Here is a 26,140-nt window from a genome sequence, read left to right on the forward strand (position 1 = left end):
GTAACAAATTATGCCAGTATATTACAACAATATTATACAATAAAATTGTTAGATCTATTTTACATGATAACAATGACTTAAATAACAATAAAAGGAAAAACAACTAATAGATGTAATATATAAAATAAATAAATTATTATTTATAAAAAAAATAAAAATAAAAAAGGGGGTTAGTTCAGATAGTTACAGACTAATAAGAGTTAAAAAAAAAACTCACAAGAAGCAAATCATAATATAAAAAGATAAAGGATATAAAGGGTTTCCAAATATTCTCAAATAAAGGACAATTTATCTTTTAAATTATATATATAATCTTTTCCACTGACAAACAAAAAGACATATTATCGATCCACTGTACATCAGATGGCCTTTCCACTTTTTTCCAATACATAGCTATTACACACTTTGCTTGAAGTATACACGTCAAAAAAGAGTGCTAGTACAGTGTACAATATTATAAGGAAAAAAATTATCAAATAAAAATGTCTCCTGCACCTTAGGACAACCCCATGTAGTTGGTTTTTTATTATTATTTTAAGTTCCTGTCATATGCACATAAACTTACAGTCCCCACCTGTAAACTGCTACTAAATATTGTAGAACATTTTCTGAGAAGTTGCTTTGCAATTATTTGTATTGGAATAGTGCTATACATATAAACTTGAATTGAATTGTTATGGAGCTGACGAAACGTGGAATATCAATACCATATGCAAGGCTTTATTAAGAGACGTGGTCAAACAATGGCAATCAGGTAACAAGCATGGATCTTCAATGAGCGAACAATATTAGATTAGATTAGATTAGAAGATACTACAGTATGCACTCTGGGTGTCCTCAAGAGCAGGAAGTGGTGTCCCTGTGATAGGTTGGGCAGTTTTCAACACCCTCTGCAGTGCCTTGCGGTCAGCCACTGAGCAGTTCCCATACCCGACTGTGATACAACTGGTCAGGATGCTCTCGAGCGCACACCGGTAAAAGTTCACCACTATGGCTGAAGAGAGCTGGTTCTTCTTCAGTGTCCCAGGAACTTGAAGCTTGAGACACGTTCAACAACCATCTTATTAATTTGGATGGGGTCATGCTTACTTCCTTTCTTCTTTCTGAAGACCACAATGAGCTCCTTTGTCTTACTGGTGTTAAGTAGCAGGTTATTGTCAGCACACCATGTGGCCAGGTGGTGTACCTCTTCCATGTAGGCAATCTCATCGTTGTTACTGATGAGGCCAATCACAGTGGTGTCATTTGCAAACTTTATGATGAAGTTGGATCCATGCACAGGCTTGTAGTTGTGGGTGTAAAGGGAGTAAAGGAATGGGCTCAGCACACAGCCCTGTGGTACGCCGGTGTTAAGTGTGATGGTGGTGGGGCAGGTGTGGCCTGACCGAACATGCTGAGGCCTGTTCATCAGAAAGTCCATGATCCAGTTGCAGAGGGAGGTGTTAATGTCCAAGTCTCCAAGTTTTGTGGTCAGCTTGGAGGGAATGACGGTGTTAAATGCTGAACTGAAGTCAACAAACAACATCCTAACATACGTGTTGTAATTGTCCAAGTGCATGAGTGCAGAAGTGCAGCACTGTGCAAACTGCATCCTCTGTGCTCCTATTTTTACGGTAGGCAAATTGGTGTGGGTCTAGTGTGGGTGGGAGGGAGTCTTTGAGGTGTGCTAGGACCAGTTGCTCAAAACACTTCATAATGATGGGTGTGAGTGCTATGGGGCGATAGTCATTCAGGCACGTTGGGGAGGAGTGTTTCAGTACTGGCACAATGGATGCGTACTTAAAACATGTTGGCACAGTTGCTTGGGTGAGGGACAGGTTAAAAATGTCCGTGAAGACCCCTGCAAGATGTTCTGCACATGCCCTAAGCACACGTCCTGGAATGCCATCAGGGCCAGCAGCCTTGCGTGCGCTGATCCGGCTCAATGCAGTGTGGACATCTGTGGAGGTGAGTTTGAGAGGTTGGTGGTCTGCTAAGGGAGTGATTTTGGTGGCCGTCTCCTTGCTGTCACTGTTAGTCACTGATGATCTGGATGCCCTGCCACATGCGTCGAGGATAAGAGTTGGAAAAGTCTTCCTCTACCTTCAGCTTGTAGCAGTACTTGGCCTTTTTGATGCCCATTTTCTGGTTAGCCCTGGATTTACTGTATGCTTGAGCGTCATCTGACCTGAAGGCAGTGTTGTGGACTTTCAGCAGAAGTCGCACCTCCTTGTTCATCCATGGCTTCTGATTAGGGTAAGTTGTTATCTGTTTTTCTGTTGTAACACTGTCAATGGTGATGTAATTCAGTACAGAGGAGGTATAGATGTTGCTGTCCGTGTGAGAGCCACAGGCAGCCTGAGAAGCAAATAATACTGCAAAATTGCAAAAACTAGAGAGACGCTGAGCCTTGCGATGTGTACGCTCCGCCATCTTGGTCTAATATCCAGAGGGGTAGACAAGAGGGGGAATCCAATGAAACTAGGAGAGTGATAAGCGCTGAACAAAAGTCCAATGCTTATAAAGCGTGTCCGATGATTGTGCTGTGTGTGTGTGTGTGTGTGTGTGTATGTGTGTGTGTGTGTCTGTGTGTGTGTGTGAGAGAGACTTTTCTCAGATGCATGGTGTGATTTTTATCATGGGATGTATCATGGGAAATGTAGTCCAGGGTGTATTGTGTAGTGTGAAAGTCTGTGTGGTGAATTTACGGCAGTTCAAAGACCGGATCGTGACAAATGTGCATTTAATGCATGAGTCTGGAGCGTTCAGACAAATTTAGTTTAACCTAATTGGAGTAAAAAAAGTTCTCATAATCCAGTGGGGCCTTTTTGACATTAACTTGTTTCCTATATAAATTACATTAAATAGTTTCCTATAAAAAAATCCTCAATTTTATTCTTTTTTATTATATCATAGATTAAATCCATAGTCTGATCTAGCAGGTTTAAAGCTCTCAATTCCCCATATTGGGGTAAAACATGATAAAGTATTTGTCTGACCTTAATAATTATGCACATCACACCAGACTTTAATAGTATTAATGAGATTAGGATTAAGAGATACAACATCTTTGCCTTTTCTGAGAATATTGAAATCTGTCAAATAAAGTTTTTACTTTATAAAGAAAGATTCAATGTCCAACCAAGATGGACGGGGTTCAGGAGAAAACAGTATAAAGTAGACCTCAAGTGCCCTGCCCAATAATACCACTGTAGATTAGGAAATTGGAGACCACCCCTATTGTATGGTGAGTATAAAAGTGGCAGTCAAACTCGAGCTCATTTATTATTCCAGATAAAATCAGTGTATAGTTTCTGAAGTGATGTAAAAAGGAGGGTGGAGGGCACAGGGGAATATTTAATATTAATAAATAGTAAATAATATAGAGGTGTGATCTGAAATTACTATTGTATTATAAAGGCAATCAGCCTAATATATGACAATTATTGGTGAAATCAGAAAATTATAAATTCTGGAATAAGACTGAGTGTTCTAGAAAAGCAAGAGTACTAAAAAAAACTTTGGATGTAACTGTCTCCATATTTTTTTAGGCTTAAGTCCTTTATAAATATGAGCTAAGCAATCGTTAGATTTAATCACCATTGGCAGCGTGATTTATTGTAATGCTTTTTTTCCCTCAGTCAGAACAAAAGTGGCAGACATTTCATTTTGGAAAATGGGGGAGAATTCCCACTTTAGGTGGCTCTTATAGGTGGGATTTTTTTTTTTGATGGGGGAGTTAGGGGATTTTTTTAGACATATATTAAACTGCTACATGACTCAAGGGGGAAAAGAAAGTGAAAGTGTAGTTGAGCAGTTGTGTGTTCTGTGTCTCTGTATTCATGCCGTGAAATGGCCAGCTTTTCTCAGGAGCAGTGCCGATCCTGACCTCCCTGGGGCCCTAAGCAAAATTCTGCTAAGGGGCCCTCTAACTGACCCGTGACGCCGTGAGCTATGTAAACCATTTGCCATTGCCACACAGTCACACCTGACACTTCAGTGATCCCAATACAATCCTCCCTCCTTTAAACAAAACAGTCGACAATATAGAACAACAATATAGAACAGAATGAGGTTCAAACAAACAATATTTATTGAATAGAGTATTTCCTATAGAATATTAAGATAACAAGTGAATATTATTAAGTAAGTGAATATTAACGTAAACATAAATAAGAAGAAAAGAATAAATTATAACTCTGAGCTTTGGCTTTTGGGATTAACTTAGGTTCTCTCTACAGCCTGGGCATTTTCGGCATCAGTATGGGCAACACCAGTCTATTTGGACTGTCTAGAAGAAACTGAGAAGAATATCACATAGTTAGTTAAACAGTCATTTACACAATCTTACATGTTACTCGTTACATGTTACAAATGCGTAAACATTTGAATGTTTGAATTAAAATCCTACCATCAAAATATTCCTTTTCTGCACTTTCTTGAGGCAAAATCATCAATGATGTCATCATAGGACAGGTGTTTCCCCACATCATGATTTATGCTCATGATGGCCAATCCACTCAAACGTTCCTGTGACATTGAAGACCTCAGGTAGCTTTTGATGAGCTTTAATTTTGAAAAGCTCCTCTCTGACGATGCTACTGTTACAGGCAGGGTGACTGCAATTCTTAGGGCTATCCAAAGATTAGGATAGAGTTCCTCCAGGTTTTTCTCACAGAGAAATGAAAGCAACTCAAATGCAGTCATCTTATCTGATGGAAGATCAGGTAAATTCTGAATCTCGTGTGCCAGATCCATTCCACTGATGTCATAGTCATCTCTGAAGGTTAGAGTATTTTGAACTTCCATGCAGTGAGCCTTTAAAGATTCACTAGACATCTGTGAGGCAGTGCTGAAGTTTAGCAACACTCCATATTTGGATTTCACCTGGTTGAGTGTTTCAAATCTCTCATCCATGGATGTCACAGCAGAGTCGACCACAATGTTAAAGAAGTTGACTTCAAGGTTTTTCAGTGCATCAGTCATTGGTTCATCAGGAGCCTCATAGCTGAAATGCCTCTTGCTGTTTCTCAGTCTCTTCTCTTTCAGAACAGCCTCCACATTCATTACTTCGCAAATGCTTGTGGCTGTTGTCTGTGCCTCAGAGAATCCAGTGTCCCGGTATGTAGTGAGGGAAGCCTTTGCATTCGAGATTAAATTAACTGCTATATCCAACTGCATTGAGGCGGATTGGAGGAGCTTGTTCACTATGTTTGTAATAGTCAGTATCTCACACCATACGACACAGCAAATCAAGAAGCGGTAGGACCCAACTTCCTCTGCAAGTGCTTGTGCCTCCACTTTGGCCACAGGATCATTGATTGTCTGTCTGGCTTCCAGTAATGCCTCCCGAACCTCAGATGCCTGGTGCCTTATTGCATGAACGCTTTTGAGCCTACTCTCCCATCTTGTGTCACTCCATGACTTCATGGTTATCTTCACGTGTTTCTTTAAAACACTCCATCTTTGTGTGCCAGCTGAAAAGAAGGTGAAGAGCTTTTGCACATGTCCAAAGAACCCAACTGCATCTTTTGAAGATTTGGCAGCATCTGCAATTACAAGGTTTAGAGTATGTGCTCCACATGGGACAAACACGGCTCTGGGATTTCTTCTGAGCAGTCTAGCTTGTAGTCCTTGGTTCTTGCCTTTCATGTTGGCCCCATTATCAAAAGCTTGCCCTCTGCAATCTTCAAATGAAATCTTCAGCTCATTCAGCTTATTTAAGATGACAGTGGACAGATTTAAACCTGTTGTAGCCTCAACATTTACAAAGCCGAGGAAGTGCTCCTTGATCTCTGGCTTTCCCCTTAAAGCCACGCTTCTCAGAATAATGGACATTTGCTCTTGGTGACTAATGTCAGGTGTACAGTCCAAGATAATGGAGAAGTACTTTGAGTCTCTTATTTGAGTCACTATTGCTTCCAGAATGTTGCCACTCACAATCTGTATTAGCTCATTCTGTGTGTGCTGCCCAAGGTAATGAGCATGTGTCTGTCCATCTTTAATTTTGCTGAGATGGTTTTCCATAATGGGATCAAATTTTGCCAGTAATTCAACCTCTTTTAGGAAGTTTCCATTATCTGGCTGGAAGAGTTTTTCTGACGAACCCCTGAATGCTAGGTTTCGTTCAGCCAGAGACTGGGTGATACTTATTAAACGTGTAAGGACATCACGCCATCTCTTTCTTTCAGCCTCATAAATGGTCATTTGTATCTGGTCAAGAGTCTGACCCTGACTTAGGCGCAGATCAAGTTCTCTCCACTTAATCATATTTTGTGTGTGTTCAGGACTACTTTCATGGTGTTTCAGAATGGCATTGATATTTGACCAGTCATTCACACCTTCCTTTATAATTTTATTGTATTTTGTAGAAAAGAGCTTACAGCAAAAACAATAAACAGCATTGTTTTTGATTGAGTATGTAAGCCAGCTCCTGTGAATCTTTTCCCCATTTGACAGTTTTCTCTGTAATAAGCCTGAATGGAAAGCTCTTCTAGACTTGTCTTTAGGGAAAGAAAAATCCAGTCCTGGTTTGAATGGACCTCTGCGCACTAACTCAGTCCTCATAAAGTCTGTTAAGACGGGGGGCCAATCTGCTGGGTCATTTGGTGGAGCGGCAACTGTTCTATTTGGGTCTGAGCTGCTTGTATCTGCTGCTGACTGTACACCTCTGGTTGTGCTAGTACTGACTGAGGCTGCCTGTACTTCACCTGGGTCTGTCACTGTGTTCCTACTTTCTGAAGACGTCTGTACTGTATTTGCTGAAGCTGGCTGTATTGGGTTTGTGCTAGAACTGGCTGAGACTGCCTGTACTTCACCTAGGTCTGTGTTAGTACTTGCTGAAGACTGCTGTGCTGTATTTGCTGAAGCTGGCTGTTCTGGGTCTGTGCTAGTACTGGCTGAGGCTGGATGTGTATCAACTGAGTCTGTGCTTGTACTGGCTGATGGTCCAGCATCTCCTCTACTGACAAACTTAAGCATAGCACCTGCAAATTATAGATAACTCGTTTTATAAGCTGCATCAGACCCATTCAAACTGGCTCCCAATTTTCTTTTATACATTTTCAAATATAAAATACTATTTATACTATGGCTTGGCTATTGTAATATTTAACTAGTGAACTAGTTATGCAGATATCAATAATCCCTGTGAGTGATGACATCATTGATATCAAGAATGAACTTTTGTACAAGTTAACATGTAATTCCTGATATCAAAAATAGACATTGGTAGATAAAAATGTAACTAAGTATTACTATTAGCTATTAGTATTAATATTATTAGTATTAGCTATTATTGACTAACTATTAGTAAAAATAATCAAGAATTCACATTGCAAATAGTAAAAAAATGTAATGCTTGATATCAAAAATGCATAAACTGTGAATGAATAAAAGCTAAAATGGCTTGCCATAGCATGTTAAAGGTTTTTTTAATGTTTTTTTTTTTTGGTCTCCACATATATTTCTGCTTGAAAAATGCGCATTTCATTTCGTGCATGCGCATATGAACGCATGATAACACACGCGACGCGGTTATCTTTTCCGAGCTGCAGTAAACAAACACCGTTGCACTTTGTCGTTTATCAAAAACAAACGTAATTAATAATTGTATTTTACTCTCACTTTTGTCAGGCACAAAGTGATGCAAGAGATGCACTGCCTGCCTGCCCAGCTAGGTTAGCAAGACCGAAAAAACACAACATTAAATGCACATAAACTTTGCTTTGCTGACCTCAAACTTAGAGAGGAGAGAAGACAAGTTTACCTGATTGTTGTTCCCGCAGTTCACTTTCATGGGTTTTTTTTTCCTCTTTTCGTGACCAGAAGGATAGTTTCGCTTCATTTTGTCATGGATGTTGTAAACATTAATTGACGGTGACGTGACGCGCTATGACACGAGGAGGAGGCGGGGCCTTGAGTAATTTGCGGGGCCCTACGCAGCTTGCGTAGTGAGCGTATAGGGCTGATCGGCTCTGCTCAGGAGGAGCTTTCATGTACAATGTGTTTGGATCTGCTGAAGGATCCAGTGACCATCCAGTGTGGACACAGTTACTGTGAGAACTGTATTACAAACCGCTGGGATCAGGAAGATCAGATGAGAGTCTACAGCTGTCCTCAGTGCAGAGAGACCTTCAGTCCAAGACCTGCTTTAGCTGGAAACACTGTGCTGGCTGAAATAGTGAAGAAACTGAAGAAGAGGAAACGTCCTGCTGACTGTGACGCTGGAGCTGGAGATGTGCAGTGTGACGTCTGTGCTGGAAGAAAACACAAAGCTGTCAAGTCATGTCTGATGTGTCAGGAATCTTACTGTCAAAGTCATTTCAACCGTCATGAGGAACTTCATTTGCGTAAGCCACACAAAGTGATTGAAGCCACTGGACGACTGCAGGAGATGATCTGCCAGAAACATGAGAAACATCTGGAAATGTACTGTATTACTGACCAACAATGCATTTGTGAGCTGTGTACAAAATATGAGCATAAAAAACACAACACTGTATCAGCCGCAACACAGAGGACAGAGAAACAGGTATTTAAAACTACTGCTTACACTTGTAGTGCAAATCAAGCTTTACAGTAATGTTAATTTTCATTCATGTATGATGATGATGATTGATTATAACTTCTGGAGTTTGAACCTACAGCCATTGGTTATCAGTTTCACTTTTACTGGATTCTTCTGTTCACATAATGATTTAGTGCCAGCAGTTTTATACAAGATTTACTATATCCGTTTAACCTGCAGAAGCAGCTGAAGGAGACACAGAAGACGTTCCAGCAGAGAGAGAAAGATCTCCAGCAGCTGAGAGAGACTGTGGAGTCTCATAAGGTGAGTCTGGAGAAGAAGAGAAGTTTGTCTCCGTCTCAGTTCAGACTCACTGAAGCTGAATCACTGTGTGTCCTAACAGCGCTCTGCACAGACAGCAGTGGAGGACAGTGAGAGGATCTTTACTGAGCTCATCCGCTCCAATGAGAGACGCTGTTCTGAGCTGGTACGGCTCCTCATTCCTGATATCAGAAATAAGGAAAAGACTGCAGTGAGTCGAGCTGAAGAACGACTGGAGCGACTGGAGCAGGAGATCAATGATCTGAGGAGGAGAGACGCTGAGCTGGAGCAGCTTTCACACACACAGGATCACATCCAGTTCCTGCAGGTAACACAGATCTAGAAGAACAGGATCATAGTGGACTTGAGCAGATCCTGCTGTGACAGAGACTCACAGAGAAACATTTCATGAGTGTCTTATTATATAATCATCAGTCAGACTCACATCTTCTTTTGAAAGAGACGCTACTTACAAATGGCTTTCAAAAATCTCTTAGGAATAATTTATCTGAGGTCTTTCTTGTGGAAGAAATATTTAACTGTCAGCAATCACAAGCACTTCCAACAGTTCAAAGCTTCACTAATCCTTCAATTAAAAAAAAAAATAAAAATGTATCTGGTGATCTTCAAAGTATATATCTTCAAAACTGTATATTAGCTGTATATAACTATATAGCTGTATATAACTGTATATTATCAGTCCACCAAGGATTTCAGACAAAAATTCAAGGTGTCAAAATTATTTGATTTTAGCTGAAACTATATTCTGTGGTGAAGAATAGGGGATAGAGTTCTGCATGTGCCTTAAACTGAATCCTGAACTTGGCCAATACCCAGATTTGTCTGACTCGACCCAACACAAGCGGCATGGTTAAATTTAGAGGCTGAACCCGTTTTTTTTTTTTTTTCACAACGAATAGCCAATTAAAAAAAATGCTGTAAATCACGATTGCATGCAATGGTCAGTAAACAAATGCATGTAAAGGAACATAATCAAAGTTGCCTGTGTGAGAACCTGCGTCTGCACATCTCTCTCTTCAAGCAATGCTTAGTTACTTCAAAAAATTGCACATAAATATAACATTACGAGTCAGTAGCCTGTTGAAGCTATTTTACTAATAAAAGTTTCTGTGTTGTGTTGTGTTGTCTATGTAAGCAGCATAGCCTACTGCACATAGTTTTAGTTTAGCTATAAACCCAAGCCTGACCCAAGCCCAAAGCAATTCATTAAACATTAACCCTGAGCCCGACCCGAAGCCCGAAAGTATTTTGGGACTCTTCAGACTCGGTTTGTTAGCAGACCTCTAATAGGGGATCCAAGTGCAAGCTTTATTAAAGAGCGTAGTTGAAACAGGCAGGGTAAAACAACAGCAAACAACCTAGGGCAAGACAAAAGAGTAATCCAAATAACAGGCACTAGGCAGAGCAGGCAGCAAACAATCACAAAAAGAAAGAGAACCCAACAACAAAAACACAAAGTCAAGGAAACATGGTAATGCTTAGAAATGTCTCTTAACAGCTAAACAAGACTCAGCAATGTGTGAGTGTGAGAGTACAACTTAAAAGGGTCATACGATGCTTTATAAAAGATCATTATTTTGTGTTTTTGGTGTAACAGAATATGTTGACATGCTTTAATGTTCAAAAAACATTATTTTTCAAATACTGTACATTATTGTAGGTCATCTATGCCCCACCTCTCTCAAACGCATTGTTTCTACAAAGTCCATCCTTTCAATAAGCGTAGTCTCTCCTGATTGGCCAACTGACCCAGTGCATTGTGATTGGCTGATCACCACAAGCACTCATTGGAAATAACGACCCTTTCCATAATCGCGAGCTTCTTCTTTTAAAATAAATGTAAAGGGAGTTAATAATGTCCTTAGTATTACCATCAGTTCATGCCTGAAAGCGGAACAGAGTTGCCTGACAGACACATGTGTGACCGTCTCTCTCTTTCTCTCTCTCTCTCACACACACACACATGCAACATGCAAAACTCCGGATTTGAACAATCAATAGCAAAGTCAGAAGTACCTCCTCTCCAAGGTTCACGAAACAGTCGTCCATAAAAAGTAATCTTAATGATTCCTAAATGAATCTATCTTTGAAAGGCCAAATGAAGTGCTTTTGCCTAGATATACACAGCATCTCCCTGATATGGCTGCTTGAACACTAACTGCGGTTACTGAAACCCTGCCTTCTTTCTTTGCGTGAACATTCGGGCGGCATTACGCAGATATTTCCACATTGTGATGTAGATATGTGGGGGTGTGTTTATTCAAGGCATTTCGTTGGGCATGGCAGAGTCTTGACTTTGATAAAGAATATCTCTTTGGGTTTGAGACTTTAGTCTTTGCAACTTTACAGATCTTCATTATGCACCAAGAGCTTGTAACACTCCAAAGATAAAGGAAAAAATTAAATCGCATCATATGACCCCTTTAAATAGTCATCCTAATGGGAAACAGTTGTGTCCATAATCAGTTCCTAGGCTGGGGTTTCTGCGAAATGGATTTCAGTGTACAAAGGTGAAGGAAAGGGATGGAGTGCCCCCTGGAGGAGATCATGATCAATCCAGCTGAAGATTGTGACAAAGCACACCCCTCCCCCCCAAAAAAACAGCTTCCAGATGCTCCCCAAAGGGTCACAGAAGTCTGTTAGGAAGGCAGAGTGGAGGTGGATCGGAGGAGGTATGGAGGGCCAGTTCCCTGTGCTGGTTAAGCACCTGGAGACTGAGGCAGAGCCAGTGGAGAAAAGATTTAGGATAGATCCAGCAGAGTGGGAAGCCAGGGCGGAGTGCAGATGGAGGCAAACTAACCTGATTACTGGGTACTGGAGGGGACTGCCCTCATAAGCCTGGGCCAAAGGTGTCAAGGCTTTTTGGCTGAAGACCTCTTAGCCTTAAGGATGGTCCGCAGATCCAGAGTGACTATGGAGGAACCGCTGGAATGTTGCCGCCTGTCTGAGAGCCGAACTAGCCTGAGGACACAAGTGAGGCATCCATGAGGCAGACCCTATCTTTAGCCATAATTTCTGAAAGGGTCAGCCACAAATTTCTCTCTGCAGTCACCACTGCATCCGATGGCGAGTCGGGAGACTCTCAAGAGCCTCTTTGCTCTGCTCCGAAGCAGACAGCACACAAACTATGTGTATCCCCATCTGTAATGTAACGCAGGGAGGAACAAACATCTTGAAACGCTACTTGCCCTCACCCTTAAGTTTGTGCTTGGTCTTTTGAGGTGCTTTTGACATGTTTAGAGGGACAAACAACACTAAATAAGACTCACAAACGAATATGGTACAGACACACACAGAGCGCTTGCTGAAAGACAGAAGGCTTAGTGCCAGCTTTGTCGCACGTGCTTTTAAGCTTCCTGGTCTCTGATTTCACCCACCTATAAAGTCTTTCCCATCCATTGGTCTGATTACACGCATGATTCAGAGCCAGTCACACTAAAGGCATTCCCAAAGAGCTCTCTGATGCAGCTTGAGTTCCTGAAGAGAAATCTGATGTTCCTGCAGGTTACTGGGTGAAGTATGGAGCTAATGAGTTTGATTTCTGTTTTCTGTAGAGGTTCCAGTCTCTCTCAGCACCTCTTGAATCTACAGACGTAAATGACGATCCTTTCAGTTCTTTTGTCTCTTCTGCTGGTCTGAGAGAATCTGTTCGTCAGCTGAGAGACAAACTGGAGGATTTCTGCAAAGAGGAGCTCAAGAAGATCTCAGACAGAGGTAAAGTGCTGGGGTCTCATTTATAAATCTCTCCATAGATTTCATCCTAAAATTGTACGAAAAAGCTAGATCATGCGTACACCCAAAAGGTTTCATATTTATAAAACCATGCGCACACCAGAACCTGCACAAAAATCTCTTTATAAATTCCAGTCAGGGGAAGATTGTGCGTACGTGCATCTCCACCGCGTCTCCTCCCCGAAATCAACAAATATTCAGCTTACAACGCTTAGTTTTACTATGCATATGTTTTTGAATCAATATATGAAATTATCCATAAAAACAAAATGGTTTCAAATAGTTCTCAGATATTTTAGATAGGCCAAATAGAATTTAAATTATTTCAAATTAAATGTATGCAGTTTTGCTGATAACATATTTTAGCTATTTTAGTGGAAACAGGTAAGCCCATGTTTATTGCAGTGTGTCGTCTGATTCGGCGCATCACTGACAAAGTATTGTAGAAAGGAAAAATGCAAATCTTACTGTTTTCACCTAGTTATGTCCTTCAAATATAGTGGAATTTTACATAATGTTGTAGAGTTGACTTTACACGACATTAACACCTCTGTGGTTGTACAGTAATCCAACAGTATACACAATAATATCACAGTAAGTGCGCATCATCGATGAATGTTCTCGCTAATATATTTCTCATAACATCTGATCTGTAGTTTAGTTTAAAGATTAATTATTGTGCACCTATAGCACTCCTAGCTGCCATTAAAAAAATAACATGTCACAAGAAAATTATGTTTATTGTTGATGAAATTACGTAATTATGTTGTTTCTAAAATTATGTAATTTCAGTGTTAATCTTCTTTAATGCGAGTAGAACATTTAATATAAATGTGTATAAGGACATGAAAACAAGAGTTTAAAATCGTTGTTTTCTTCAATAATTTTCTCCCTCCATGAAAAAGAGGTTGTACGCATGGTTTATAATGTCTGTATGGTGTGTCCTTATTTACGCCAAGTTTATTTTTATAAATCACAATATGTGCATGGAAAATTGCATACGCATGTTTCTATGCCCATTTTGTGCGTTCACAGCGTTTATAAATTAGACCCCTGGAGATTCATCTGCTCTAGGAAATGAACTCATCATCATCTCATATCATGGAGAACATCATATTAGAAATGTCTTAGGAATGGATGTAGGATCATGAGAATCACACTGTTCATGTCTGTTGTTTTCCACAGTCACATTCACCAACATTGTTCCCAGAACCAGGAACGACTTCCTACAATGTAAGTCAGTAAGAAAACAAGCAGAAAAACTCTCTGAGTGTGTTCATGTTCTACTTGTAGAAGGTGAAAGAATAATAATAATAATAATAATAATAATAAGTTGTATTTATATAGCGCCTTTCCAGAGCTCAAGGACACTTTACAATAAACAAACAACAGAAAAGACAATTGACAAAGAGAGCAGACAGAACAACAATGGGCAAATGAGAGTGCAAGTACAGTAAAAGAGAATTGGGTAGAAAAAAAAAAAAAAAAACCCACTAAGACCTATAACATTCAGAAAATAGGTGTGTTTTGAGCATGGATTTGAATTCAGAGATAGTGTTAACAAAACGGAGTGATGGGGGAAGAGAGTTCCACATTTTGGGTGCAACAACACTGAATGATCTGCCCCCCATTGAAGCAAGGCGATGCCGAGGGACAACGAGGAGGCTGGAATCAGCGGATCGTAAAGAGCGAGTTGGGGTGTAGGGGAGAAGCAGGTTACAGAGGTAGGGGGGAGCAAGGCCATGCAGAGACTTAAAAGCGAGAAGGAGAATTTTGAATTTTATACGGTAAGCCACGGGAAGCCAGTGAAGATCATGCAGAATTGGGGAAATATGTGCAGAACGCTTGGTGTGGGTGAGTAGTCTGGCAGCAGAGTTTTGAATGTATTGCAATTTGGAAATGGAGCTAGCTGGTAGGCCAATGAAAAGTGCATTGCAGTAATCAAGACGTGAGGTGACAAATGCATGGATGACAGTTTCAGCATCTGAGATACTGATAAAGGGACTGAGCTGAGCGATACGACGTAGATGAAAGAATGCCAATTTAGTGATGGAATTAATGTGAGAGTGGAAAGATAGAGAGGAATCAAAAATTACACCAAGATTTTTAACAGTACTAGATGGTTTGATAAGAGAGCCGGCAATCTCACAGGTGAAGTTAGTAGGAATTTTATTAGTGAGTGATGAAGGTCCAGTGAAAATAATCTCAGTTTTGTCCATGTTAAGTTTTAGAAAATTTGAATGAAGCCAATCTTTTATTTCATGCACACAAGCAGAGATTTTGTCAGTTGTGAAAGATAAAGTTGATGTACAGGTAGTATATAATTGAATGTCGTCAGCGTAAAAATGATAATTAAAACCATGACGGCGGAGGATCTGACCAAGAGGTATTATATAAATTATAAATAATAATGGCCCAAGAACGGATCCCTGAGGGACACCTTGCTTCAGGGGGACAGTGGGTGAGCGAAAATTCAGAAGTGAAATGTAAAACAGTCTGTCAGAGAGATAAGAGGAGAACCAGGAAAGAGCAGCACCAGAAATACCCACATCCGAAAGGCGCGAAATGAGTAGTTGATGGGAGACGGTATCGAAGGCAGAGCTGAGGTCGAGCAGCAAAAGCAAGAAGAGTTTTATAACTGATGATGTAAATGATGATTAGCACTGATATCTGGTCATCTGTACTGAAACACTGATGATAAATTGAACATAAAGAGTTCAGCTACATGAAAAGATAAACAGATTCATAATTCCTGATTCTGATATGTTTTATCTCCATCAGATTCCTGTCAGTTCACTCTGGATCCGAACACAGCATATAAACGCTTCCATCTGTCTGAGAACAACAGAGTGATTACTGTCACTAACACAGTCCAGCCGTATCCTGATCATCCAGACAGATTTGATTACTGGTATCAGGTGTTGTGTAGAGAGAGTGTGTGTGGACGCTGTTACTGGGAGATTGAGTGGAGTGGGTATAATGGTGTGTATATATCAGTGATATATAAAAGCATCAGCAGGAAGGGTAAGAGTAATGAATGTTTGTTTGGATGTAATGATCAGTCCTGGAGTTTGGACTGCTTACCTTCAAGTTACTCATTCACACACAATAACATAGTGACTGATCTCCCTGAACAGCCCATCAGCAGTAGAATAGGAGTGTTTGTGGATCACAGTGCAGGAACTCTGTCCTTCTACAGCGTCTCTGACACAATGAACCTCATCCACACAGTCCAGACCACATTCACTCAGCCGCTCTATCCTGGGTTTGGTGTTTATAGAGGATCATCAGTGAAACTGTGTTGATGAATCAGATTAGAAGTGATATTTTAGTCATAATGCTTTGAGCTGCATGATAAATCAGTAACAGTGAAATGTTACATAGTCTATTCTTTTCTCTTCAGAACTTCTGTCAGTGAAATAACATGAATCAAAATAAATGTGTATATCAAATTCTCAAATAGACAGTAAAATCAGTGTGTGTGTGAGTCCTGCTGAGAGACAATGTGTTCAATGAAGTTTTCGCAATGAAAGAGAAGTGATCTGAAGATGTGCCAGGCTATATCTGCAGCTAAGCTGAATAAAAAGCAGAATGAACTCAAATGTAAAAAAATAAATTAAAAAATAACACTATAAATAAAATGTATGAATGATGCGGTGCTAATTGACATAACATCTTTTACAGTACAGAAACTATAAAGTATATTTTATACCATATTCTGTCTAGAAAATTTGAATAATTGTATATGAAACAATCAATTGCCATTAGGAAAGGAAAAAAATATAATTACTAATGATTGATTATTGTCCAGCAGTGTATTTGATTTCATATAGCAAATTCAAAGTAATAGATAAGAAAATAATTCATTGTAATAAAAATAATAATAAAAATAATACTAAATAACATAAATAAAATTATTGTATTTGACATTTCTGTCACTTCTGAAATTATGGCTACTCCCCTGGTGTGACAAAATGTTAGCCTATACATAATACTTTTAAATCTTTTTATAAAAAATTACATACATTTTTATGTCAAGCCATAGCATCATTAAACCAGCATCTAACAATGGACAAGTGTTTTTTTTTTTTTTTTTTTTTTTAAATAAAAACGTTGTTTGAAAATTATTTAAGAACAATTTATTTATATGAAATTTGAGTGGTATGACAATTAGAGATTAGACTGTACAGAAATTGAAATCTACAAGTAATGCTAATACACACTATATATACATTGTCACGCAATACTGATGTTGTTAACATTAACAATTTGAAAAAAAGTATAACATTAATTATAATTTGCATGGTTTTATGTGATATGAGATACACAATTGTTATATTTAATCACCATTGGTGGTGTGGTGTATTGTAGAACAACAGTTATTTGATGGGGGAGTTAGGGTATTTTTGAGACATATTTTGATGTGACAGGAAACAGGAAATACATATCTTCAGAGAACAAGGAAGTGTAAGTGTAGTTGAGCTGTTCTGTGTTGTGTCTCTGTATTCATGAAGTAAAATGGCGGAAGCCAGCTTTTCTCAGGATGATCTCTTGTGTCCAGTGTGTCTGGATCTCCTGAAGGATCCAGTGACCATCCAGTGTGGACACAGTTACTGTGAGAACTGTATTACAGACCGCTGGGATCAGGAGGATCAGATGAGAGTCTACAGCTGTCCTCAGTGCAGAGAGACCTTCAGTCCAAGACCTGCTTTAGCTGGAAACACTGTGCTGGCTGAACTGGTGAAGAAACTGAAGAAGAGGAAACGTCCTGCTGACTGTGATGCTGGAGCTGGAGATGTGCAGTGTGATGTCTGTGCTGGAAGAAAATACAAAGCCGTCAAGTCCTGTCTGATGTGTCAGGAATCTTACTGTCAAACTCATTTTGACCTTCATGAGGAATTTCATGTACATAAGCCACACAAAGTGATTGAAGCCACTGGACGACTGCAGGAGATGATCTGCCAGAAACATGAGAAACATCTGGAAATGTACTGTATTACTGACCAACAATGCATTTGTAAGCTGTGTACAAAATATGAGCATAAAAACCACAAAACTGTATCAGCCGCAGCACAGAGGACAGAGAAACAGGTATTTAACACTACTGCTTACACTTATGAAGAGAAACAAGCTTATATCTGCATTTTAATTAATGTACAATTCATATCCTGCTTCCTGCTTGCCTTGCTGCTGGTTTGTGATTGTAGCTCCATGTAGTTCAGTGTAGCTTTGTTTTTCTGTAGAATCTCTATCTTACTATCACTCTGTTTAAAGTTATGAAATTTTACTTAATTCCCACCATATTTCTGATATTATATATATCAATCTAATCTGATTAATTTGATCGTTCGCTTTTATTCTAAATCTCCGATGCACCTGCATCAGGTTAGCATTCTTTAGCTTGTCATTAGCATTTCCATCCTTCTGTTCTGATCAAAACTTTAAACAGGTTCTCCCCACTGAGAAACCTGATGAAAGTGCTCTAGTTATTGGTGATTCCATTGTACGGAACGTGAATATAGAGACACCAGCCACCATAGTCCAATGTTTACCGGGAACCAGAGTTCCTGACATCTTGGCAAATTTAAAAAGGCTTGCTAATGCTAAACATAAATACAGTAAGATTGTTATTCAAGCCGGTGCTAACGATGTCATCAATGATTTGCCAGTAGGAAATCACTAAAAATAATATTAAAGAATTGTGTGAACTTGCAAACATGTAATATGCTCTGGTCCCCTCCCTGCTTACCGTGCATAGCATATTTTCATCACTCAATGGCTGGATGTCTAAGTGGTGCCCGCAGAATAACATAGATTTAATAGACAATTGGATGAGCTTTTGGGGCAGACCTGACCTGTTGAAAAGAGATGGTCTTCCTCCCTCCTGGTGTGGTGCCGCTCTTCGCTCTTCGCTCTTCTTTCTTCTCTCTCTGGGGCAGTCGTGGCCTAACGGTTAGAGTGTTTGACTTGCAATCCAAGGGTTGCAAGTTCGAGTCTCAGGCTGTCAGGAATTGTAGGTCAGGGTAGTGAATGTAAAATATAGCATATGTAGAAATATGGCAAATAGTCTTAGAGTTTGGACTAACTGGGGTCCAGGTCAGGAAGCAGACAGACTGGCTAAACCGACCGTCTGCCAGCTGCCTCACGTCACAGAAGTCTGTTAATTCTCAGCACATAGACACTCTTTCACCTAGATATCACACTATAGAGACTGTGTCTGTTCCCCGAACTAGAAAATACAGTAAAATGTCCAAACCAAGTTAAAAATAACAATGTAATTGAGGTTCGACAAATAAAAAACTGATGTAATACGGATAAAGAAATGATAAAGCTTGGCTTATTGAATATCAAGTCCCTTTCTACGAGAGCACTTTTTGTAAATAATATGATCACTGATCATAATTTAGATGTGCTCTGTTTGACAAAAACCTGGTTAAAACCTGATGATTACATTATTTTAAATCAGTCAGCCCCCCGACTGAGCCTGGTTTCTCCCAAAGTTTTATCTCCATTCTGTCACCGATGGAGTCTTGGTTCCTTGCCGCTGTCGCCTCTGGCTTGCTTAGTTCGGGACACTTCATTTACAGGAATATCATTGACTTGATTGCAAATGATTGTACAGATACTGTTTAAACTGAACTGATATGATGATATCACTGAATTCAGTGATGAACTGCCTTTTTGCATTGTTGACACACTGTTTTCCTAATTAATGTTGTTCAATCAGGACCACTTCCGTCAAGTATATTTAATGACAATTATAATTGCATACAGTTTGTGTTGGCGGTATGGTTATGTTCTGGGCAACACTCCACATGCCTGTCCATGCAGCCATGCTTGGACAGGGCAGGGAGAGCAGCAAGATAAACCCACCTGGGATACAGAAAAGAACCATTATAAGCATACATAATTACAATTCTCAATTACATGAGTTGTAAACAAAATGTCATGGAGACTGCTTCCAATGAAGACACTGTAAAGAAAGAACAAATTAGATCAGATAACAGGTTCAGTTGGTGGAGATGGGGTTGGAGGAGGGAGTTAATTGCAAGCAGCGATGCGATGGAAGAGACACTGAATAATGGGAATTTAAATAGACCGCAGGAGATAGGTGTCAAGACTGGATTGGTACACGTAAGGAACAGCTGACTGTCAGCTGATGCAAGCGTGACTCACGTGACCTGACTGAACTAACGCGATGCTCGATTTCAGTTGCTTTTTTGTTAAAAGCGCTATATAAATAAAAGTGACTTGACTTAACGATGGTGGTAACAGCCATTGGTTATCAGTTCCACTTTTACAGGATTCACCTGTTCACACGATTATTTAGAGACAGTAGTTTTCTGAAATATATACTATCATCCATTTTTCCTGCAGAACCAGCTGAAGAAGATGCAGAAGACATCCCAGCAGAGAGAGAAAGATCTCCAGCAGCTGAGAGAGACTGTGGAGTCTCATAAGGTGAGTCTGGAGAAGAAGAGAAGTTTGTCTCCGTCTCAGTTCAGACTCACTGAAGCTGAATCACTGTGTGTCCTAACAGCGCTCTGCACAGACAGCAGTGGAGGACAGTGAGAGGATCTTTACTGAGCTCATCCGATCCACTGAGAGACGCTGCTCTGAGCTGGTACAGCTCTTGATTCCTGATATCAGAGATCAGGAAAAGACTGCAGTGAGTCGAGCTGAAGGACGACTGAAGCAAATGGAGCAGGAGATCAATGATCTGAGGAGGAGAGACGCTGAGCTGGAGCAGCTTTCACACACACATCACATCCAGTTCCTGCAGGTAACACATATCTAAAGAAACAGGATCATAGTGGACTCGAGTAGATCCTGTGGTGAAAAAGACTCACAGAGGAACATTTCATGAGTGTCTTATTATATAATCATCTTCTTCTGAATGAGCTACAAATGGCTTTTGGCTCTGGAAATCGCGTTCTCATTTCTTTCAGCTCTGTCGTCTGGAAGATATATTTAGCTGTCAAACATTGCTAGTGCCACCAACAGTCCAAAACTTCACTGACTTTTCAACTTTTTAAAAAATTGATCACGTTATCTTCAAAGTATATATATTTAAAGCTGTATATTAGCAATCAGTCGAACAAGGATGTCAGACAAATATTGAAGGTGTTGCAAATAATATTTTTTTTTACTGAAACTGACTTCCTTAGTGATTGGGTGGCATGACAACGGAGTAAGGGATCCATGTACATGTTTTATTAAAGTGAAAACAGTTAAAGTTGAAACAGGTAGGGTCAAACACCAGCAAACAACTATGTCCCAGGGCAAAAAAAAAAGAGTAATCCAATAACACGCATTAGTCAGCGCAAGCAGCAAACAATCACAAACCAGGGAACAATCCAAAGACAAAAACACAAAGGTAAGAAAACAAGGAAATGTTTAGAAATGTCTCTTAACAGCTAAACAATACGTACTCAGCAAAGTATGAGTGTGAGATTAAATAGTCCTCCTAATTGGACAACAGGGTGGAGCCATCAGAGCAGAGCAAGCTGTAGGCCACCAGAACAGAGCAGGTGAAGCTGAAAACTAAAAGGGTGGAACTGAAGAGTACCAGGGCAAAGCTGAGGACCACTACAACTGAGCAAATGGGACTGAAGATCCCCACAGTGGAGCTCATGGTGCAGGAAACCACCACGGCGGATTAGGCAGGACTGCAATAGAGAAGACAGAGAATTTAACCACAGCCTTTGTGGCTGTAACAGGACAGACAGACAGTTCAGAGATGACATGTTTGGCCATAACAGGGTAAGCAGACAATTCTGACAGGACAGGTTGAGAGTTCAGAAGTGGGCCCCACCGGTACACCCAGGAGGAGACTAGGGAAGTCGTGGCCTAATGATTAGAGAGTCGGACTGGTAATCGAAAGGTTGTGAGTTTGAGTCTCGGGCCGGCAGGAATTGTGGGCGGGGGGAGTGCATGTACAGTGCTCTCTCCACCCTCAATTCCACGACTTAGGTGCCTCTGAGCAAGGCACCGAACCCCCAACTGCTCCCCGGGTGCCGCAGCATAAATGGCTGCCCACTGCTCCGGGTGTGTGTTCACAGTGTGTGTGTGTGTTCACTGCTCTGTGTGTGTGCACTCTGGATGGGTTAAATGCAGAGCACAAATTCTGAGTATGGGTCACCATACTTGGCTGAATGTCACGTCACTTTACTTCACTTCACTTAAGTGGGTTTTGTCTTAATCCTCCTAACAGGCAGGGCCAGTGACTGGGGAACGTCAGTGTTGAAGGCCCGGGCTCCCTTTTCTGCTTCTTTTGAAGACTTTCAGGAGGAGATGGTCAAGTTATTTGATCGTTCTGCTTGGGTGATGAGGCGGCAGCCCGGCTGGCATGGCTATGGCAGAGAGGCAGTTCAGTGACTGTGTTTGCCATCGAGTTCAAGACCTTAGTAGCGGCCTTTGACTGGAATGAGGGGTCTTGCAGAGCTGTGTTCTGTGCTGGACTGGATGAGGATATACAAGACAAAATCGCTACCTGCCGAGCTTCTGCACAGCTTTGATGATCTGGTTGACTTGGCCCTCCATGTGGAGAGCTGCCTTCGCCTTCGTCGCCAACAATCCACTGCTCGCACCTCTTGGAGGGTGGGAGAAATGACCAGTGACTCCACTTCTGTCTTGCCTCTGCCATCCCCTGCTGACCCTCAACCTATGCAGGTGGGACGCCTGTGTCTCACTCCTCAGCAGAAAGAAGAGAGACCCACCCAGGGCTTATGCTGCTACTGTGGGAGGGCCAGACACTTCATCAGCAAATGCCCGCTAAAAGCCAGGGCCCATCAGTAGCCAGGGGTATCGGGGCCTCTACGAGTATGTCATCATGTTTTCACCTTCAGACCAATGGGCAATCCAAGTGGGCAAACTCTTTGCCAGCGGCCGCCACAGGTATGTCCCCATTCCAATGCTCCATTGGTTTTCAACCTCCTATGTTCCCCTCACAGGAGCCCGATGCTGCTGTTCCGTCTGCCTTAGCCTTTTTCCACCGGTGTTGCCAAACCTTGAGGACGGCTGAGGAAACCTTGGCTTGGGTTTCCAGATGAACCAAAGCAGCGACTGACCATCACCGAAGTCCTGCTCCCCGCTACGGATTTGGTCAGAGAGTATGGCTGTCAACCAAGGACCTATGTCTCCAGGTGGCTTCTCGCAAGTTAGCCCCCAGGTTCATGGGGGCATATTAGATCACCAAGGTGTTGGGTCCATTGGGGGTAAAGCTCAAGTTACCTCCCACACTTGGTCGAATACACCCAGTCTTTCATGTTTCTCGGCATGTGTTTCATTTTCTCCTTAACTCATCTGCTACTACTCCTCCCCCTCCCAATCACTGTCTCGGCTCTTCTTCGCCATGCCACCAGTTCCCTGCCTCAACAGCACCCCCATCTCTCTGTCAGTTAATCTTGGCTTTACTTTGGTGGATTTTTTGTCCAGGAGACACTTTTGGAGCTGCTCCAGGCTGCCCTGTAGCTGGTAAGTTTTTTGTTGTCTATTTTTTTCCCTTTTTGAATTTCAATACTGACCTTTTGGACCACCTGCAACTGAGTCCAAGTCTCTTCGTGACAGCCACTGACTTGCATTTTATGAATCACTAAGGACCACAGTTTCAGCTAAAAATGTTATCAATAATCTAAATCTAAATTAAAAGAAAATGTTGATTTTTGTGTGAATTGTGCCTTTAAGTCATGGTCGGGTTCTGTTTGGTTTTAATGCGCTAGACCATTGTTCAGTCACTCCAGAATTTCTTGATTCTGCCATTGCACAATTTTATGCAAAATTAAACACTGTATTATTTGTAGCATCTTGCATTTTTTTCTGAAATCCTTATAAGACTGATTGCTAATATACAGAGTCATGTTTGTGTACTTTGAGTGTCACTATCTGTTTCTCATGAGTTTGATTTCTGTTTTCTGTAGAGTTTCCCGTCTCTCTCAGCACCTCCTGATTCTACAGACATAAATGACAATCCCTTCAGTTCTCTCGTCTCTTCTGCTGGTCTGAGAGAATCTGTTCATCAGCTGAGAGACAAACTGGAGGATTTCTGCAAAGAGGAGCTTAAGAAGATCTCAGACAGAGGTAAAGTCCTGGAGATTCATCTCCTCTCAGAAACCAGTCCATCATCATGAAGAAAATTATATTAGAAATGTCTTAGGAATGGATGGAGGATCATGAGAATCACACTGTTCATGTCTGTTGATTTCCACAGTCACATTCAACAACATTGTTCCCACAACCAGGAACGACTTCCTACAATGTAAGTCAGTAAGAAAACAAGCAGAAAAAGTGTGTTCATGTTCTTCCTGTAGAAAGAGAAAGAAGAGATTTATAACTGATGAAGATGGTAATGATGATTTGCACTGATATCTGGTCATCTCTACTGAGACACTAATGAATCACTGAACATGAAAAGATAAAACCGATTCATAATTCCTGATTCTAATGTGTTTTATCTCCATCAGATTCCCGTCAGTTCACTCTGGATCCAAGCACAGCATATAACCGCTTCCATCTGTCTGAGAACAACAGAGTGATTACTGTCACTAACACAGTCCAGTCGTATCCTGATCATCCAGACAGATTTGATAAGTTTCGTCAGGTGTTGTGTAGAGAGAGTGTGTGTGGACGCTGTTACTGGGAGCTGGAGTGGAGTGGATGTGATTATGGACTGCGTATAGCAGTGTCATATAAGAGCATCGGCAGGAAGGGACGGGGTTATGAGTGTAAGTTTGGATATAATGATCAGTCCTGGAGTTTGGACTGCACTCCCCCGAGTTACTCATTCACACACAATAAGATGGTGACTGATCTCCCTGTAAAGTCCATCAGCAGTAGAATAGGAGTGTTTGTGGATCACAGAGCAGGAACTCTGTCCTTCTACAGCGTCTCTGACACCATGAGCCTCATCCACACAGTCCAGACCACATTCACTCAGCCGCTCTATCCTGGGTTTTGGGTTTCTGGATCATCAGTGAAACTGTGTTAGACTCAGAATAGACTGATGAGAGATTCTACCCATAATGCTTTGAGCTGCAAGATAAATCAGTAACAGTACATGTTCATGTCCCCATTTTTCAAAACGCTTATAAATCATACAGAATGAGTTTTTTTTGAGAAAGTAAAAATGCACAAAGTTTCCTGTGAGGGTTAGGGTTAGGGGTAGGGTTGGTGAAGGGCCATAGAATATACAGTTTGTACAGTATAAAAACCATTACACCTATGGGATATCCCCACTTTTCACAAAAACAAACATTGACTGAACAAACACTGAATTAAAGGTATACTCTTCCCCCAAAACGAAAATGTTTTCATTAATCACTTACCCCCATGTCGTTCCAAACCCATAAAAGCTTTGTTTGTCTTCGGAACACAATTTAAGATATTTTTGATTAAAACCGGGAGGCCTGTGTCTGTCCCATTATGTTACGATCATTAGATGGAGTGCCCATGAGCTTCAGTAGAGGGCACTCCACTCAGGACCATTCCACCCATCAACCACCAGATGTCACTTGGACACTAGCACCTCTCATACTGTTGCACCACACCCAAACTACATTACCCATAAGTCACTGCATCACAATCACCCTGCCACACCTGCACCTCATTCATCAGCCAATTTACTTGCCACACCTGCACCTCATTTACACACACACATATAAGCAGCACTCTCACTCACTGCGAAGTCTTGTTTAGCCAGTCTGACATTTCCAAGCGTTTTCCTTGTGTTTACCTTCTGTACCTGACCCTTGGATTGTTAATACCGACTCTGATTCTCTGCTGCCTTCCCCCGACATCTGCTTGTTTCTGGTTTCGACTCTGATTATCCCTACATACCTGACGCCGTTACTGATCATTGCCTGTCTGACCATTCTCATCATTAAAGTTCTGCACATGGATCCGAACGTCTCTGTCTCATCATTACAGAAGACTTCGCCATACCAGGATCCAGCAGCCCGGTATCCCCTTATCACTGAGGTATCGGTTCCTGTTTCAATGTCGGCATATCACCAATCCAGCCTAACCACAGATCCAGTAGACCTGCTGTTAAATCTAAAGCAAGGAGATCGTGTGGAAGATTTTTATTAATAAGATTTTAATCAATCAAGAATAATCAATGTGAATCTAGCCATTTTTGTTGCTAGTTGTTTTTCCATTATAATCCTATAGGTAAAGGATAGAAAGTTGCCTACGCCCTGGAATGTACAAAACTGATGAGAAACACATGGTCAGACATACATTGAGGGCCTGTGTTTAGAGAAAATCAAGCAGAGGGCCTCTCCTCTCTAGGGATGCATGAAAAGTGAGCATAAGGAAAAGACTGACTATTTGGAAACGCCCTGTATAGGGTATATAATGAGATGCTACATAGCATTCGGGAGATCTCCTTGCAAGGAACTCTCGGCTTTGTTTTGCTTAAAATAAAGTATTTTGTTCTGAGAGAAAAATCCCTGACTGAGTTCGATTCTTTGGAGAACCGGTAAAATACACCACAGATTTGGCACCCCAGATGGGACTGGAAAGGAGCAGAGTGGACGACTGCTTTTGAGCTGACTGATGAGCAACACACACACAGTGGTG

General features: G+C 41.0%; 2 protein-coding genes across 2 annotated transcripts; both read left to right on the forward strand.

The window, feature by feature from the left end:
* The first annotated feature begins 5,056 nt into the window (after positions 1–5,056).
* On the forward strand, positions 5,057–16,058 carry LOC113068724 (tripartite motif-containing protein 16-like). The gene is made up of 7 exons (XM_026241551.1): positions 5,057–5,100; positions 7,933–8,512; positions 8,729–8,812; positions 8,892–9,137; positions 12,385–12,544; positions 13,748–13,795; positions 15,344–16,058. The coding sequence occupies exons 1-7, from the start codon at positions 5,057–5,059 to the stop codon at positions 15,865–15,867; spliced, it is 1,686 nt and encodes a 561-aa protein (XP_026097336.1). The 3' UTR covers positions 15,868–16,058.
* An 826-nt stretch (positions 16,059–16,884) lies between these two features.
* On the forward strand, positions 16,885–24,695 carry LOC113068753 (tripartite motif-containing protein 16-like). The gene is made up of 6 exons (XM_026241613.1): positions 16,885–17,653; positions 19,940–20,023; positions 20,103–20,345; positions 23,482–23,641; positions 23,772–23,819; positions 24,025–24,695. The coding sequence occupies exons 1-6, from the start codon at positions 17,081–17,083 to the stop codon at positions 24,546–24,548; spliced, it is 1,632 nt and encodes a 543-aa protein (XP_026097398.1). The 5' UTR covers positions 16,885–17,080; the 3' UTR covers positions 24,549–24,695.
* The last annotated feature ends 1,445 nt before the right edge of the window (positions 24,696–26,140 follow it).

Source organism: Carassius auratus, linkage group LG49B, assembly GCF_003368295.1.
Source record: "Carassius auratus strain Wakin linkage group LG49B, ASM336829v1, whole genome shotgun sequence".
Taxonomy (NCBI): Eukaryota; Metazoa; Chordata; class Actinopteri; order Cypriniformes; family Cyprinidae; genus Carassius; species Carassius auratus.